At 37.2% G+C, this 18,138-nt stretch overlaps 1 protein-coding gene across 1 annotated transcript; it reads right to left on the reverse strand.

The window, feature by feature from the left end:
* Nucleotides 1-642: 642 nt before the first annotated feature.
* On the reverse strand, nt 643-14,289 carry LOC140166583 (uncharacterized). Its single transcript, XM_072190080.1, has 4 exons — nt 14,106-14,289; nt 5,587-6,078; nt 4,486-4,631; nt 643-1,856 (listed from the first exon to the last, which is right to left on the reverse strand). The coding sequence occupies exons 1-4, from the start codon at nt 14,143-14,145 to the stop codon at nt 1,587-1,589; spliced, it is 948 nt and encodes a 315-aa protein (XP_072046181.1). The 5' UTR covers nt 14,146-14,289; the 3' UTR covers nt 643-1,586.
* Between the last annotated feature and the right edge of the window lie 3,849 nt (nt 14,290-18,138).

Raw genomic sequence — 18,138 nt, forward strand, 5'->3', positions numbered from 1 at the left:
GTACAGTCTATGTATCTGAAGATATATGCAGGCATTCTATAAAGTAACTTTATATATTAAAACATTTAAAAAAATACATACAGGGTGAGGGTGGTTAAGAAGCGATTTTCTTAAGGTGGTACTACACCCCCTGATAAATTTTGTGACTAATTTTGCATCTTTCTCAAAAAATAACTACACACTGGTAACAAAATTTATGTATATTATAGGGGCAGGGAATCCAATTACTTCAATGAAATTTCAGTGATTCAAGTCAAGTGGTTTATTATATATGTTAAGAAATGAGGTACATTCTAGCGGTACCTCTTTTCTTATCATAAATACCGTACCGCTTTTCTTGGGTCACTGAAATTCCAGTGTAGTAACTGGATTCCTTGCCCCTCTAATATACATAACTTTTGTTAACCAGTGTGTTATTATTTTTTGAGAAAAATGCAAAAATTTATTGACAACATATTTTGCAAAAATGTTTGGAAAAATATTTTACAATAACATTTTTTTCTTCGTTTCTTCGTTTTTGGTTGGAATTGTTCATAACGAACAAATTTCACAATTTTACAATAACGTTTTGAAACGTATTCTTGATATTTATTGATCTTTATTTAACCCGAAATTTATGTTATTAAAACGTTTCGAATAAACGTTTTAAGAGCGTTTTTGTGTTTGCTATGACACCACTGGATTTCTTATAGTGGGGCCATCTGAGAAGGTTTTCATAAACCTCCTGCAGATCTTGATGGACTCGAGAGATGCTTAACAGTTGATAATCTGCAGGTGGCTTATGAAAACCTTCTCAGATGGCCCCACTATAAGAAATCCAGTGGTGTCATAGCAAACACGAAAACGCTCTTAAAACGTTTATTCTTCGCATAGTTTTAGCCCTTACAAATTTTCCAAACTGTCTAATTCATAATAGATTTTTCAAGCTGTTTACTTTCTTTTTGATTCGCACTGTGTTATTCGTTATTATTTTTTTGGTATCATAAATGAGTAAAAAGATAATAAATCTAACCTAATCTAAATCAATACGTACTAGTATAAGAAAACCACCAGTTTATTAGTTGCTCAAATTGTATTGTTTAATCTTGAAATATTGACTTAAGGTTAGTTGTTTCATTTTAATCCCCAGACAAATTATATACCTTTGCTTTAGATTTTGACCTTTGCCTGGCGCCCTCCATATAATATTTAAACTGCTTTCCGTCACCAATGTGTCGTGCACCAAGCTAACTAATATATTTCCATATCAAATGGAATAAGCCAAATCGGCATTGGAAGTTTACAATGCATTGTGGGGCAGTTATTGCAGTCACCTTGCCCTATGACCTATTGGGAAAATTCAGAAATATCGGTTTTTGTGCATACAAAATATAATCTAAAATGTTTTACAAGGATAAAAACAAACCCCCCAAAAACATGAATATTTCATAATTTAATTATTTAAATATTTTTAATTAAAACATTATGATAATAATAAATGAATCAATAATAATTACAGCAATTTTACCGATATGTCAGAGGTCAAAGTGTCCCAAAAACTACTCTCAAAACCGGAAGTTACAATGCCGATTGGGCTTTCCGAGGTATTAGTTTACGTGAATATCAGAAGAAGATGAGAAGTAACCACGATTGGCGTCAGTATGGAACACCTGATCGTATCCATAGAAATCAACATCAGCTATAAGTCCCTGGTCTATCTTCTTCCAAACGTGAGCGACAAAGGTGAGCTTGAGATGGTCTCCTGGGTTCAGGACACGGTTGGCGAACGTATTGTAGATGACCCATGTGTTTTTGCGATCGTCTCCGCAGTCACGCTCGTGCAAACAAGGCTCGTTAGCTACTTGAAAGTGACCACCCTGTATTATAAAACAAGAACATTAATTGCATTCAAGTGTCATTGTAAAGAATTGTTTCAATACGCCGACAGCATAGATAATTAAAAAAAAACCGGGTAGCCTTTGTCATTTACCTAATTAAGAGGATGCGCTGGTAAATCACTCTCTTCTTCCCCTCTCCTCCTTTATTCCTCCCTCTTCCCTCTCCCCTGTCTCCTTCTGTTTCTTCTCTTTATAATCTTTCTGCCCACCCCCCTCTCCCTTGTTCAGTTTGTCGCTATTATTACCGAGGGAGCCAAATTGAGGTTGGCCCATATTCGAGCAATTTTGAAATTTGACCCTATATAACCGTTGACCCCATGCTGGGACCCCCTGTAGAGGATTGATTTAGTTGGCCACCAAGAAGTTATGGCCCCTGACCTATTCAAAACACCTATATATGCCAACTTTTTGAAATTCAACATGTCACTTGCTACCAAAATATGTGATTTGGCTCCCAAGTAGTCCACAGTGAAAATGAGGTTTTATAGCGACCATATCTACCGACTTCTTAATTTATAAGCACTCAATATCAGCTTTCATTAAAACTACGAAGGGAGCCGAGGGGTTGCACCTCCCCTTAAGATATTTTATCCGAACGCACGGGTTTACACCTAAACGACCAAAGCTAATCGTAGATCCATCCTTTGCTCTTATTTTAGTGATAAAAGTTTTACCCTATCGGGCAAATAATGATGGAGCTAGAGTAAATTACATCACATATTGAAAGAAGTTAGTCTAGACTAAATAACTGACAATACCGGGGACAATACTCGAGGCGAAGAAAAATGCCAAAAAGGCTCTAGCATTATGTGCATATAGAGTCATCTGATTTGGTATGGGTATTGCGGTCTGGTAAGACCACGAAGTGCAGCCTGACCTTGAAATTACCTTGGACAAAATTGCCTTTTTATGTTGGCACCACTGAGTTTAATAAGGATCTATCAAATATAAAAATGACCTTGGTTGACCCCTGATGACTTTGAAATGACCTCCATCATCTTTTGAATCATATCAACATCACATATACTCATTTGCATTTTAAATGGACAAACTTGGAACCCGGGGGGGGGGGCACATCAAAATTTTTTGGTGGGTATGCTCCCCCGGAATTTTGAGGTGGTGGGTCTTTGGGAGCTGATGGCATACAGGTAAAAGGGGTCTTTCGGAGCTGCGAACCGGGCTGTGAACAAGTAAAATGGGGTCTTGTGGAGCTACGAAAAGTCAAAATCAAGGGTCTTTCTTGGATTTTTGGTTGAAAATCGCCTGAAAAAACAAGAAATATGAGGAATTAGCAATTTTTGGGTCTTTTAGAGCTGAAATTATCAAAATCAAGGGTCTTTCGGAGCTGTATTTTGGTCAAATATAGTGGGTCTTTAGGAGCTGCGAAACCCAAAAAGGTGGGTCTTTCCGGGGGAGCATATCCGTATGGTCATTTGTGTTGAGTGCCCCCCCCGGGACTTGGAATTTACACCTTTTGACCTATCTGACGTAGGCCAGAGGATGATTTAAGCACTTCCCAGCAAGTCTTGCGGTTAGCACAGCTGTGTGAGTGAACACGACACCACTGCCCGCCCACTGCATACACACGTGCATGGTTAAATTTGAATTTGGACAGATATATTTACAATAAAAACACCTTCAAAAAGTTGGTCGATTTCACATTTTATGTTATCTACAGAAGGTGTGAATTATCCTTCATGCATACATCACTTTAGATCTGAAATCGACCAAGTAATAATGACACATGGGCAATTCTAAGACAACATCTTTTACACAGAGTTCAATGGGATTTGAAAAGTAAAGTGGCAGTTGAAACTCTAGTGATAACACTTTTACAGTGCATGATGGGGCTTCCTTAAACCATCCTCTGACGTAGGCCTACTTAGGCTAAATTTTAAATTCAGGTTCGTTTTTTGATGGATCACAATTTTGTTTCATTGTTTAAAATTACGTCAGTCATTCGATTACTCCAAAACGTCTTTGATTTCTTCAAATACTTTTTTTTATTATGATCAAATGAACCCTCTCGGCCCTGCACTGTACGCAAAAACATTAAGTACACTTCAAGTGCTCCCGGTTAATTACAATACATAATAATAATCATTTGAGTAACCATGGTAACCACTCAAAATATGAGACGTGTGATGTCAAAAGGATCGTAAATGGAGAAATAGCCAAAAATCTGCCCGGGGTAATTTTTTCACAATTTGGGTTTGTTGCAAATTTGTGATGTTTAAAATGTTTAAAATGTTGTCTGATAGTTTCAGACTGGAATATAACTGGCATCTTGTATTTTTTTAGACATTTTCCAAGGTAATTCCTACTCTCAACATTGTCAATAATATTTTTAAAGGCCGATATCTCAATTTCCAATTTTATAATACTATAACTTACGAACTCAATATCTTCGCTTAGGAATGTTCGATTTCATTGGAGAAAACGGTCTTGTGGAGCAAAATATCTCTATAGGCCTATTTAAGATATGTAAAAACCTCAAAAGTGATAACCTGCCCAAAAGGGTCTCCTTTTGACATGAAACGTTACATATAAATTTTACATCTCTTAGAATGTCCTTAGAGTTGAAATTTAATAATTTCATAACACTTACATGAAGATTGAATACATTTCTATTAAACTTCATAATAATTTTCCATGAAGTGTAGTACTCCGTTATTGGTATATTGATCTGTCCAACGAATCCACCTCGCCACTTATGCACTATAGTGCTTCTGTACGCCAACGGAGCAGGACCGGCTGCAATGATAGAAATACCGGGTAGAAATAACACATTTTAATCGAAGGGCCATATGGCCCCGCATATGGCTAAAATTGTATACTCTCATTCTACATCTCATTTAATTTAGAACCATTGTTACATTTCCATATCATTAGCCTTGTATTTCTTTTCCCCAACATGTTAGTTTTCACTGTCACACCTCAATTTATTCCCATACTCTCCCCGGGAAAATTGATTCTTTTGCAAAATCACTCTTGTCGTTAAAGGCCTATTCAGTGATTCGCTCATCAGGAGGGTCGCAAAAATAATTAAGATTCAGATTTTGTCACTTTTGTTAGTGTCATAGATGTGATAACATAGCATGCTAGTGGTTAAGCTGAAAGCCGTGTATTGAAGACAAAAGGTATTTTACAATAAATTAAAGTAAGTCAAAATAAGTCAAAGTGAAATTGTCATGATTGTAGAGGGATAAATTCAAGAAATGTTCTAAAAATTGGGCGATTTGGCCAAAAAAAAAATAGTTTGCTTGTCCTCTACAACTTTTTCAGAATTGGGTTGATCGGTCGAAATTTAATTTTTTTTAAATAATGGTTATAGCCAAAACATGACTATATGTCTTTAATTAGCTTAAATAAATTGCCCAACTAGTTGATAATTGGGATATTTTTCTACTGTATAGCACTTCATTCATGTTTTTAAAACAGTTTAGAACTGTGTAGACACTGTAAGAAAAACTTTTCAGGATGTCAAAAATTCCAGAGCAGGGTCGGTCGGTGGAGGACAAGCAAGCAATCTTTTTTTTCTTGCCTTATGGCCAATAAAACCTGACGGGGAAGACAAATAAATTAAGATGCCCCTTGCCCCGATTGGGGCCGCCACTAAGCCAAACCTGCGCCCTCATGCATGGTGCCGCTGTTCTGGGCCCTGGGAATGGCTATATAAACCCGTATTATTTTTTTTTATAAAACTTACGTCTAACAACCAAATATAACTTGGCGTTTCCGTTGATTGCCGCTTTGGAATCTGCATCCAAATCGTCTGCAATGCATTGTATGCCTTTTCTGTTGTCCTCCATACGTGCCGTGTACCGGAGCGTTGATGAGAACTTGACCATGTTGTCTAAGGGGAAACCGTCAGTAGTGAATGTTGACTGATATTGTTCAAAATTATCTTCTTTTGGGAATTTATTATGATCTATATTATAAAAATAGAGTCTTGTTTTGTCGGCTCGCAGGTCCCATGGTGTCTCCATTTCCCAGGCCATTTTGAATCTGGGAACCCACTTGGTAAGTACAGCGGAGTCCTGTTTGCAGAGAATGTCCACTGTGGCTCCTTCTTGGATATACAAGATGCGACCTAATCTGTAAGAAGGTCCATTGATTACTGGTCCATCATTAAGGATCAAGCGGTCAAATGTGAGTGGCCGATGACCACCGTAAGGTCCCTTCGCTTCACAGGTACATCCTGAAATGGGATCAAAAATGAGTTAATTTTGCTTTTGATGTAAACATATATGTGACCCGTTCCCACAAAACCAGGAACAAGTCGCATTTTTGACATTTCATGATTTGAATAAAAATGTAAGCACGGGACAATAAGCTTCAAAATGATACCAATATATAGGCCTACATAGCATCAATACGTTTCAAGATATGGATAATTTTGTAAATGATACCTTGATATTTTGTAAATAATACCTTGATATATTGCTAGTCTGAGTAATGTGCTAATTAGTTTCCAGGCTTATACAGGATTGAATAGGGATTATCATAGTTCAACTGTCAATTATTGATTAAATAAACCTCTTTTTAATAAACACTTTCAAGGAATTGAAAGTCCACTCAGTCCCAAGGTCAAATACCATGAAATTAAGAATTCCAAAATTTGATTTTTGGTGGGAGGAATGTCATCTTTAAAGGCATTTAACTCAAAAACATGCCTGGCGACTTGTTCCGGGTTTTGTTGGAGCTGGTCACATATGCCATGCTGTTTTAAAAATAAACAACTCATAAACAAGACTGCTTTAGAAAATAACCTCTTGAATGGATACCTCTCCATGTAATTAGTAAAAGTCAGCCAAGTTTCTATGCTTTAAGGGACCGTCCACAAACACTTGTTAGGGGGGCCTGATGCTTAAAAGTTTTGATCCTCCTGAAAAAAATGACCGCAAATTTTCCTGGAAAAATTGAGTTTATATGCTTTTCTATGGGGTTGACCGATAATGTCAAAATAAAGCCCCCCCCACCCCGAACAAGTGTTTGTGAACGGTCCCTAAAGTTGTTTGGTTCAAATTTTATGATTTTGGATAGATGCTTAACATGACCTCAAAATGAAAAAGTAACGCTCGGAATGGATTCTAGTCATAGAATCAGTAGGAAATGACCCCTCAATCATGTCCCCAGTTGATTATATTAAACAAAAGCAAAAACAGTGTTTAGAAAGTGAAGGCAAGAAAGTGTTTATAAACGTTATGTCAAGGATAAGGATGTCAGATGTTTAGAAATTGAAGACCATCACTGACCAATATCAGAAATTTGACACACATGCTTAGCTTCTAAAGGTGTTTACAAATTGTGCAAAATTGTGTTTAGGAAAGCATTTAATTTCTAAACACTGTTTTTGAAGTGTAATCTTCTGCATGAATTCCAAAATGACTGCCAGCGATCATTTTTGATTTGCCGTTTCTTTACACATTTCTAAATAAACCTAAAGCCATATAATTATTGTAACATTTCTATAAAATATATAAGAGCCAGTGAATAGATTCATCACGTTTGTAAGACATATCAATTAGAAATTTTCGCTTGACAAAACCAGTAAGTTTTTACTTACTCTAATATTTCGTCCTACACGTCGGAAGAGAAGTACGAGAAGCGATGGAGATCAGAAAGAGGGGGACAAAGACCATGAATAGAGAGGAAGGCACTTTTTTCCTAAGTCACGTATATGACCCACTTTTAAAGACTGGATACAAGACCAATCACAACCAATTTTTTTTTTTTGCTCTTCACTTTTCAAACGACCGAAAAAAAAATTGGGTTAACCTTTTCGGGCTATTAAGGAAGGGGCGGCAAAATTGTTTCTTCTTCAGCCCCCCGGGGTTGGGGCGGCCACGGTACGCCACTGATGTAGGACGAAATAATTATTAGAGTAAGTAAAAACTTACTGGTTTTGTCAAGCAAAAATTTCTAATTGTTATAAGAGCCAATCCATGTCAACTCCAGGGATGTGCACCGCAGCACCTCTTCATTTTTTTTCTTTTTATGTGTGGTGGTAGATATTGATGATAAAGTAAAATCATGAAAATTTGAGCTTCATACTCCCATTTTGTTTTCCCAGTGGCAGCAATTTGAAATTTAGGGGGGTCAGCGTAAAAAATGTGTCGCAACGCGAAATACGATGTTTGGAGGTCCATAAATGCATAAAGATCGAGAACCCCCTACAACTTGGAAAGGTATGTATCCTAGGGTACTTTTTTGTGTAGAATTCTAATCTGGCATCAGAAGACTCCTTTACTTAAAAGATATAGGGCCCTCAAAATGCAACTCCGTCCATCCCGGACCAACTTGGGGGGGTCAGAACTCAAAAGCAACATAACTTTTTGTCCATCTCTTTGCCAGTCAAAGTTGGTGGGACATTACTCTTATCCCATATTAAGCCTATTAGAATACATTTAGTTGAAATATTACCCATGCAAAACCCCAATTGTACATTTTTGTATATTTTGACCCCCCACTGAAAATCAATGTCAGACATTTTGCCCCACCATCAACTTCAGGTCTGTTGAAAATATGTCCTTGGACAACATTTTTGAGAGATAACAAAAAACATCAGTTGGGTTTGCCTACTCCATACTCGAACTCCATGTATGTGAGCCAATCCATGCCATATCAACAAATGGGTTGGTTGGTCAGTGGACATCCCCTCAAATTTTGCTGCAAATCATTTCTAGCATACCTCTATGGGCAAAATAAACACATGGAAAAATGAATGCTCAACTCTAAGCGCTTTTGGAGATATAGCATGTCAAAATTTGACCCATACCCCCCAAAAAAAACACACCCAACAACAACTAACCAGCATATCTTTTTTACTTAAGAAGTTATGGGTCTATCAAAACCTAGTTTCTTTTCGTCACAATTTCATTTCGTCAAAAATGAAACGAAAAAAGGTTTCGAGAGACCCTAACTTCCTAAGTCGATGAGATACAATGTTTCTGAGGCAATATTCTGCTTCCCTGGGTGAAAGTCACCCTCTGTAGTACCTACTTTACAGCTTAATATCTATTTTGCAAAGTCAACATGAGTGTCCCAAAACGTTACTAATTCAACGTCGCGACTCGAGAGAGCAGAAAGTGGGGGTCATTTTTGACAAGCCATAATTATCTCCAAAACTGCTTGGAGTTGAACATTCATTTTTTTTTCATATGTTCATTATGCCATTAGAGGTATGCTAGAAATTATTTTCAGCAATATCTGAGGGGATGACCACTGAAAATGTGATATAAACGTGTATAATTATTAAGATGATTAAAAAATGTATCAATAATTTCAACATTATCAACCTTGTCAGCTGAATATCTAATGTGTAAAATGGGTAATGATAACAATACTGAAGAATTAAATTTTTTTATGAATATCATGTGAGATTAGGGCAGCCAGTATAATTGTGCTGTCTGCTGTTGCAAAATTAAACTAGGCCTACTTTTGTCCTTGTAAAAGAATTTGCGTATTTCTTCAAGTGGAAAAATATGATGTGATGCGCCCGTTATAAACAATTTTTTCACGAGTGGCCTCTTTCCTATCATCAAAACTGCATTGCTCTTTTCTGAGTTAGATGGGTTTATGTTTTATTTACCAGCGATGAGCCATTGTAGTTTTTATCAATAAACTGAAATGAAAACCGATTATTTATTGGTCAAATTGCAAGTGGTCATCGCTAGCGACTTGATTATGAACTGAGACTAGTAAACCAACAGGTTTACTACATTAGTCTCAGTGATCAGAGAAGATGAGTGATGAAGCTGGTTTTTTTTCAGGAAACCCTCTCCGAGATGGTGGTGGAATCGTCGAGTGACCAGGGGCGTAGCCAGCCCTCTCTGCCAGGGTGGGCAAGTCTTTAAAAAATTTCCCCCAAGTTGATTAATTAAATAGAGCGAAGCGAGCGGAGCGAACGGAGTGTCCACTGGCGTAGGGTCCAGGGGCCCGCCTATCGCCCCTGGAAGCTAATGGGGTTTGGGCATTTTTATTCCATGAGGAGAAGCCTCCTTGCATACATTTGTAACGTTTTTATGTGAACATTTTACCATGTAAAAATGCAAAGTTTTGATTTAAGAATTTAAAACACATAATGCATTTACAATTTACGAACAATACAATAAAAACAATACTGATATTCTTGAGTTGATTTAACATTATTTAAATAATTTCCCCCTTCTCCCCTTCGTTCTCTTTCCTTCTTCTTTACATTCTAGAATTTCTTCCCCTTTCTCCCATTCCTTCCCCTTCCTTTAAATTACTTCCCCCTAAATTACTTCCCCTTCTCTTCCTTAGGTTTCCTTCCTTCTCTTTTCTTCTTCATTATATTCCAATTTCTTCCCCTTTCTCTCATTCCTTCCCCCTTCCATTACACTCACTTAAATCACTTCCCCTCAAATCACTAATTCCCGTTTTAATTCCCTTTTTTAAATTTCCTGTCCTTCATCATATTCTTCAATTTCTTCCCCTTTCTTACACTCCTTCCCCCCGGTCCTTCCCCCTGTGCATGAATTGCTTCCCCACAATATGCAAGTTGTTTGCTTTACCTCTTTTCCCTCTTTCGTTCCCCTTTCCCTATTCCTTCCCCCGTCCCTCTTAGGTTTCCCTTTGGTTTTCTTCATTTCCCTCCTTTTAATATTTATTCACGTTTCCTCTCTGTTGCTTTCTTTCCCCATTCCCTCTGCCTTTTCTCTTCTTTCCTTTCCCTTCTTTCTTTTTCCTTCTTTACTTCCCTTTTCCCTTCTTTCTTTCCCCTTTCCTTTCTCTTTCTTCCCTTCTCCCTCCAAAATTTCCCCCAGATTTTTTCCAGGGTGGGCGAGTCGCCCACCCTGCCCACCCCTAGCTACGCCACTGCGAGTGACGTCATTGGACGTTTCGCTCTGGCATGGATACAGTAAACACAAAATTGATATAAGGGCGTTGGCTCTAAGAATTTATGTATATCAGACAATTTTACGCTCCGTGACTTTTATGCTGGATCTTGGAGAGCTTTGGAGCTTGTTTCTTTGTTATGCTAAATCCTTTATCCACAAGGCGAATGAACATGAAAAGAGTGTATCGTATCACTACAAGTCTGACCACATAGAAGTACAAGGGGTCGATGCTTTGGTTATAACAATGGCATCACTGCCATTTAGCCTACTTATTATTTGTTTTATTTAATTATTTAATAATGAAATTAATATTATAAAATAAAGCACAAGATATATGCTAACCTAGTCAAAATAATCAGTCCCAGAACAAAATATTAATTTCTGACATAAGATAATAACCTTTCTGGTGTTCCAGATTGCTCGAGAACTCTAGCCAAGAATTTGCTCACCGATAGCTTCACATTCTATCGTGTGCAAATTCGAAGCTAGAGTTCTCGAGCAAGTTCCAGAAAGCTTTTAAAATACAAATAAATATCGCAACTTAAATGCACGTGAAAGATTTGAAATGTTTTAAGTTTATCATACTATGCGATATATGATCAAGTTTAAATTAGTAGGCTACCTTTTACAATGGGACCTTGTTTCAAAAAGCGAGCCGAGGTAGCTCGAGATACTCTAGCTAAAATACAGGTTTACATTTACTATCTTACATTATCTTGCTGTATTTCAGCTAGAGCTCCAAACGACAAGCTTCCGGGTTTTTTTGGAGAACAATACTGTTACCAGGGGGCTGACACTCACCTCATTTGCATGGCAAAATTACCCGTCTCCTCTGCAGCCAATTTGTTTTCGCTCCATCGAAATCAAGCTGGTCACGGAGGAGACTACCTTCCTTTGTGTTTGTTCATTTGTGTATGGAGAGCCCTTCTTGGAGTCCGTTTGGACTTAGGCTACGCTCTCAGCTAGAGTCCGACGCTGTATTGTACTAGAAACACCTTCTCTTTGAATTCGCTAGAGCAAGGAAAATAAAAACTGGTTTCATTACTATCTGTTTTGAGCTTTTTTGCATGTCTGCGACCATGGTGTTACCACAACTGTCTTTGCGTCATTAACATGTGCTGGAGTCTAGCACAGGTCAACCAAAGTCCCGGATTTTGCCGTCAACATGACATCGATCTGATCACATGCGGACACATGATGCGATCGGTGAGAAACGGCCACTAATGAGAATTTAATTTTCTCGTTCTTCTTTTGGATGACAAAATAATAATGTTTATTTTGAGCTCAGCGGGGATTACCAATTTTCACCAGTTTTAATAAGACAATAATGATTGACACACACACCAGGAAGTTTCTCATCCAAAAGAATGAGAAAATTTAAATTCTCACCATTTTGGCCGTTTCTCATCAAAATGTCCGTTTTCTCATCCAAAACTTCCTTTAGTGTATTAAGTTAGCTTAGGCCTATTGATCCTAAATTTGCTGGTAGGGTAAAACTCGTTTTAGGGGTGTTTAAAAAGTCATGCGTTTAGGCCTACACTATCATACTTGAGTGCCCCCCCCCCCACCCCCGGTGAAATTTGGGACTCATTTGGTCACCGTCCTAAGCGTCCTTGCCCACACGAGTCGCCCAGGAGTAGGCCCTACCCGGCATTATTAATTATTAGTGGTTAGCCCCTAAATACAGTCGCGTATCGTGTTGTCAATTATCGTTACTTGTGTCCATGGATATGACCCTATGTATAAGTAGTCTTCATAGAATTCACACAGTCTATGCCATGTCATTTACGGATACAAAGAGGATAATAATGTTGAGGGCGCCCACAAAATCTTACACCGTCTTACACAATGTTCCAAGGCAAAGTTCAGTTTAATATTTACTCATCGTACAAATACAGACGTTTTATTATGTTATGATGTTGTCTGGATGGGTGGACAGTTGTCACACTGTGGAAAAACAACAACCGGGAATCCGCATTCATTTACAAATAGCATTAAATTAGTATCACATAGTGGCCTCCGTGCAGTGGAAAACCTTAATTCTTTCATCAAAAAGAAATGAAAATGACCAAAAAAACCGGATCCACCTGTACGCCTATAAAATGGGCACAGAAATTTGTCTCAAATATGAATGAATTTTAAGAAACATACGGGATATGATGAACCAATGACCTGACGCCATGATAGCAGGATCTATAGTTGTTTTATATACAATGCATATACCGTGTTGTCATAATACCAATATTTGGCATAATATATAACGACTAATATTTAGTATTGTAAATATGCAGTTCATATGCACAAACGAACACTGATCTAATATGATATTCAGGTTGTTGTACATCTCATATAACATGTCATATAGGAGGTCATATGTGTTGACCTTCTCCTATTGTATTTGTTCATCTGTGTATGGAGAGGATTAGCGCCATTAAACGCCATTAAAACTCCATCAGTATTAGGGCGTAGTTCAGTGAACTCACCAGATTGCTATTCCAAGTACTTTGATAAATACAGATAATATGTATTGATGGGTCGAGGCGATTGCATTGAAAACCTAATACATTATTCATAACAGTTACGTAATCAATCGATAGTGCGGACACTTTTCATTTGCAAACCACCAAAATTCGTGATCTTTTAGCGTTGGAAAAGAAACCACGTGAATAGAGTGCCCTCTCAAGAATATCAACTCTCTGCTGTTACGTAAGATGAAGAAGAAACCCGCCTCGGAGCCCGCCCTACTCATTATTTCATTGTACTTATTGCAATTTGCCTCCACACATTACGTAATCAACACAAAGCTTTTGTGAGGATTAGTGAGTGGATAAGAAATTGACAGTGGAGGATACGAAGGACACGCCGATTGTTAGTTGTCAATCATGAATTGCCGCAACGTATTAATATTTTACTGCATGGCATTCCGCAAACACCAAGACAAATTATGCCGTATTTTTCCAAAGATCGTCTCATATGAAGTAAGCTGAATGCGATCTGTACTTTTGTAACATTCCGATCGCTTTTGATCACCTATTATCGGCGAATTTGCTTGAAAACACGTGAGTTCATGTTGTGTAAACATAATTAGCATAGACACAAATGAAATTACGATGCAATACAATGCAATTTGAATGCGCAGCAGATCTATAGAAATAACTTTGCCCGGTTTTATGCAGAATTAGACCCTGTCTGGCCGAGGTGGAGGCTTTTTGATTTGTGCCTCCGCGGTGAAACTTGCTGCTAATATTTACGTTGTAAACGGTTTTTTTTTTCTTCAGATATTCGCTTACGACATGATCGCCACTCATTTATCGCTGATCTACCGAAAACACGATAGCCTTATATATAAACTTGACCTTACCTAGAATAAGCAAAAACGCCAGCGACGATAGAAACGACATTCCGCTTTATCAGATTGCTCCTAACAAAATATGTCCAGCACCAAATACACAGACAACCGACAAGTGCCCTGAGAGAACGATGACATACACTAGATTTTCGCACTTTCGAATGAGTCCGTGTAGTATAGGGCCACAGACACGCAACATTAAACACGATAATACGATTTACGCGGAAACAAATTCGGCCAATTCAGGAAGAAAGTCATGTTTATCGTACAGGGCCTACACACCGACATTTTGTTGGACGCTTACTTATTTTTATTTTTTCATTTATGTAAATTATATTGTTTTGATACTATAGTCATAGGCATATAAATAAGATAAAATATTATATGTAGGCCAACTTCATAATATGATTTTGAAATGTGTTGATTGAATGAAGAAGATTTATTTATAATTTTATAAATCGCTCATTCTACAAAATCCGGTGCCAATAGCCCTTTTTCCATTCTTTGGTCCACAAATACTTTGTCGAGCATTTAGGGCATCAAATATGTTGTTTTTCTGGTAGAACTAAACGAGATCTACACGGACATATATAGTTGTCCATACTTTAAATGCTTTCTTCAGCCTGATTAACCCTTGCAAAGGCTCGAAAATCGCTAAAATTGCGTTTCCACTACTCAAGTGTCAAATCTGATCCTTAATATTTTCTTTGAATAAATGCGATATCTTTACATATTTGTTGTTTTTTAATTAGATAAGGTGTCATCATATTGCATATCAACATTATTTTTTAGTGATTAAAACGTCTTTGTGTAATTCTAAAATAAATTGCACTTTCCACGAAAACGCTGTGAGCTACGTTACCCCTTTTTAACACACGTTATTGGAAAGACGTAAAACAGAGGTATCAACGTAGTTTACGGTTATTGAAAGGAAACACTCATAGGTTTTTAAAAATAACAGTAAAAATCGTGATGCTGTAGCATTTTTGGCATAGAAATGTTGTAAACATTGAAATTTCGACCGACCATGTTAAGATTGGTGAGCTACGTTACCAGAATTCCATAGTATGCACTTGTATAACAAGTACTTCCTAATAATATGTGATAGGTACCAGTGATCGAACCCCATTTATATTAGAATTAACCGACATAACATTCTAACGTTCGCAAATCACATCAAAAACATTAAAACCCGTGAACTACGTTACTGTGAGCTACGTTACGCACTCATTTATGCATCTTCAAAACTTCTATGAAATGGTGAAATCGGTGTTACATTTCACTCAAGTGATCTTTCGTTTGCTTTTTATGACCTTGGATTAAGTAAAACCAGTCCATTTTGTAGCCGGTAACGTAGCTCACATTACATTGAGTTTTAGTGTTAAAAAACATCATGAAGTCCTGAAAGAAAAATATACAAGTGGTGTTGACAATCTTTTACATCTGAAAGTAGTGATACATTTGCTCTAAAAAAACACAAAAAGCAGGTCTTTTTGAACAACTTTATTTTTTTCAATTTTTACAGTGGATTGGCACCGGATTTTGTAGAATGAGCGAAATAATTATCATATTAATTTTTTTCCTCATACCAAATCAAAAACATAAGAAAATATCATGAAGGGCAAAACTATAATTATGCATAAAATGAAAGGCCAGGCATTGACGTCAGAGGTCACCTTATCTATAATAATCTGTTCCAACACCAATGATACCTCATGCATATCTGGGCTTCTGCAGGGGGTGACACTCATGACAATCCTGTGATCAACTAAACTGATATTAAGGGTGGGGTATGAACGTTTGGACAGTATTTTATTGTGGGACATTAGAGCACATCTCAGACATATCGAATTGCATTCTGAATACGATGAATGTCCTTCTGATATCAAATAATTTTGATTTTTTTAAATTCGTAATGTAATACACATTTTATGGCAAATAATTAAAATTGATACTTTTGATATTTAACAGTACTCGAAGTAAACTTTATAAATCTGATGATATATACTTAAAGTGTATGTAGGTGGGATGAAAAGCCGACGATCAATTGAAAATTTTGACCTTTCGTATGGAAGATATGGATTTTGTTCCCCAAAATCACATAGAAGTATACTATTCGGGTATACGGTGCACGTTTTGCAGGTGCACGCGTATAGCTTGAATCGAGCAAGGTAATTTCATAGTACCGGGTCACATAAGAGGGAACTATACGAAAATACGCTCATTCGATCAGGCTGAGTTTACATAGTATACTCCTATGTGAACTCAGCCTGATCGAATGAGCGTATCGTATAGCGAATACCGTATACCGTATACAGTATACTTCTATGTGATCGCAGCCTTAAGGGCGTTGGCTCTAAAAAATGCTAGGCCTTCTTATGTAAATAATCAATTTCACGCTCCTGACTTTCACGCTGGATCTCGGAGCTTGTTCCGTTGTTATGCTAAATCCTTTCCCTATTTTCTGTGCACAAGGTGGTCGTTCCTATACAGGTGAATGCACATGAAAAGAGTGCATCGCACGACTATAACATGCGATGTTAATATTGCAATAGTTGAGGCAAAAAATGTAATGAAATTCACGGTTTTTATATTAGCAACGTAAACCTATGACGAATGTTGTTGGCTTGCTCTTAAAAGTGAGGCAAGGTATCGATCGGTTATGAATAATTCACATCAGCTCTTACTCGGCCCATGTGATTGAGGTCACCACATAAAGATGTCTATCGCTGGCCAAATACGACAAATCCCTTGGTCCAAGCATGAAGCCTTCATGGTAGGACCACAGAGCATACCTTGAGAGGACACTTGGCTCATTTGCATGGCAGTCGGACTCTCCATTGTATTTGTTCATTTGTGTATGGAGAGCAATGGCGACCCTTCATTGTATTTGTTCATTTGTGTATGGAGAGCCATTCTTGGAGCCCATGGGACTCAGGCTAGGTCCTCAGGTAGAGTCAGACCATGAAGCAATTCCTGGAGAGGGCAATCCCTCATTTGCATGTGACGCTTTCTTATTTAAATTAGCCATTGTGTTATTGCTTAATATTCATATGTTATGGGGAGCACTTTACACCACCAGGTTGGGCAAGTCATGAATAATTTAGCGTTGTGAAGCCAAATAAACTTATTATTTCCCAGGCTTGAAAAAAAATTACAGGCAGAGGTGGGAATCGATCTCGGTACTTCCCGGTTAAAAAGCACAGTGCAAGACCGCTAAAGCAGTATTCAGACTTTTTATTGTACGTACAATATTGTATGCAACATATCTACGTTGTTTAATCTATTGCCATTCTATTTCCAGTAATGTTTAAGTTCTAACGAATGTTTGATGACGTAAAATCGATAATATATTTCTACTAGATATTACATGTAACATATTATCGATTTTTCGTCATCAAACATTCGTTAGAACTTAAACATTACTGGAAATAGAATGGCAATAGATTAAACAACGTAGATATGTTGCATACAATATTGTACGTACAATACACGGAGTCTGAAGCTAGCTTTAGCCAGCTAAATATCTGTTGTGAGACGTGTAACATTAAATCAGTAATAAAAGACGTAGATTCTTATTTTGGGCTCAAATTGTAGAAAAGGGGAAATATTTGTCTCTGCTCTAAAGAAAATAAAAATTGAGATCTTCAAAACAAAATGTTACGGCCCTATTGAAAAAAAAAAAAAAAAGATTGATATCAAAATAACTTTAAATTCATTTCACGAGGCGGCATTGTCACAGACGAACACTGTATAGTCTAAAAACTAGGTCCTCATCACAAGACGATGTCGTAGCACAGTGGTAGAGCATCAGACTGGTGATACAAAGGTTGTTGGTTCGAGTCCTCCTGTCAGCAATGTTTGTTTTTGTGAATGCAATGCTACGATACCATTTGTTCAAATTTTTTTCTTATTTATTTATTTCTTTTTTATTTATTTATTTATTTGTTTATTTATGTAAATAATTATGCTTGTATTTATTTTGTTTAATCACTCACTCATACTCTTTAGAAAAAAGGGCTCTTGGTCGATCAGTTCATTTATT

This window comes from Amphiura filiformis, chromosome 12 (assembly GCF_039555335.1).
Source record: "Amphiura filiformis chromosome 12, Afil_fr2py, whole genome shotgun sequence".
Classification (NCBI taxonomy): domain Eukaryota; kingdom Metazoa; phylum Echinodermata; class Ophiuroidea; order Amphilepidida; family Amphiuridae; genus Amphiura; species Amphiura filiformis.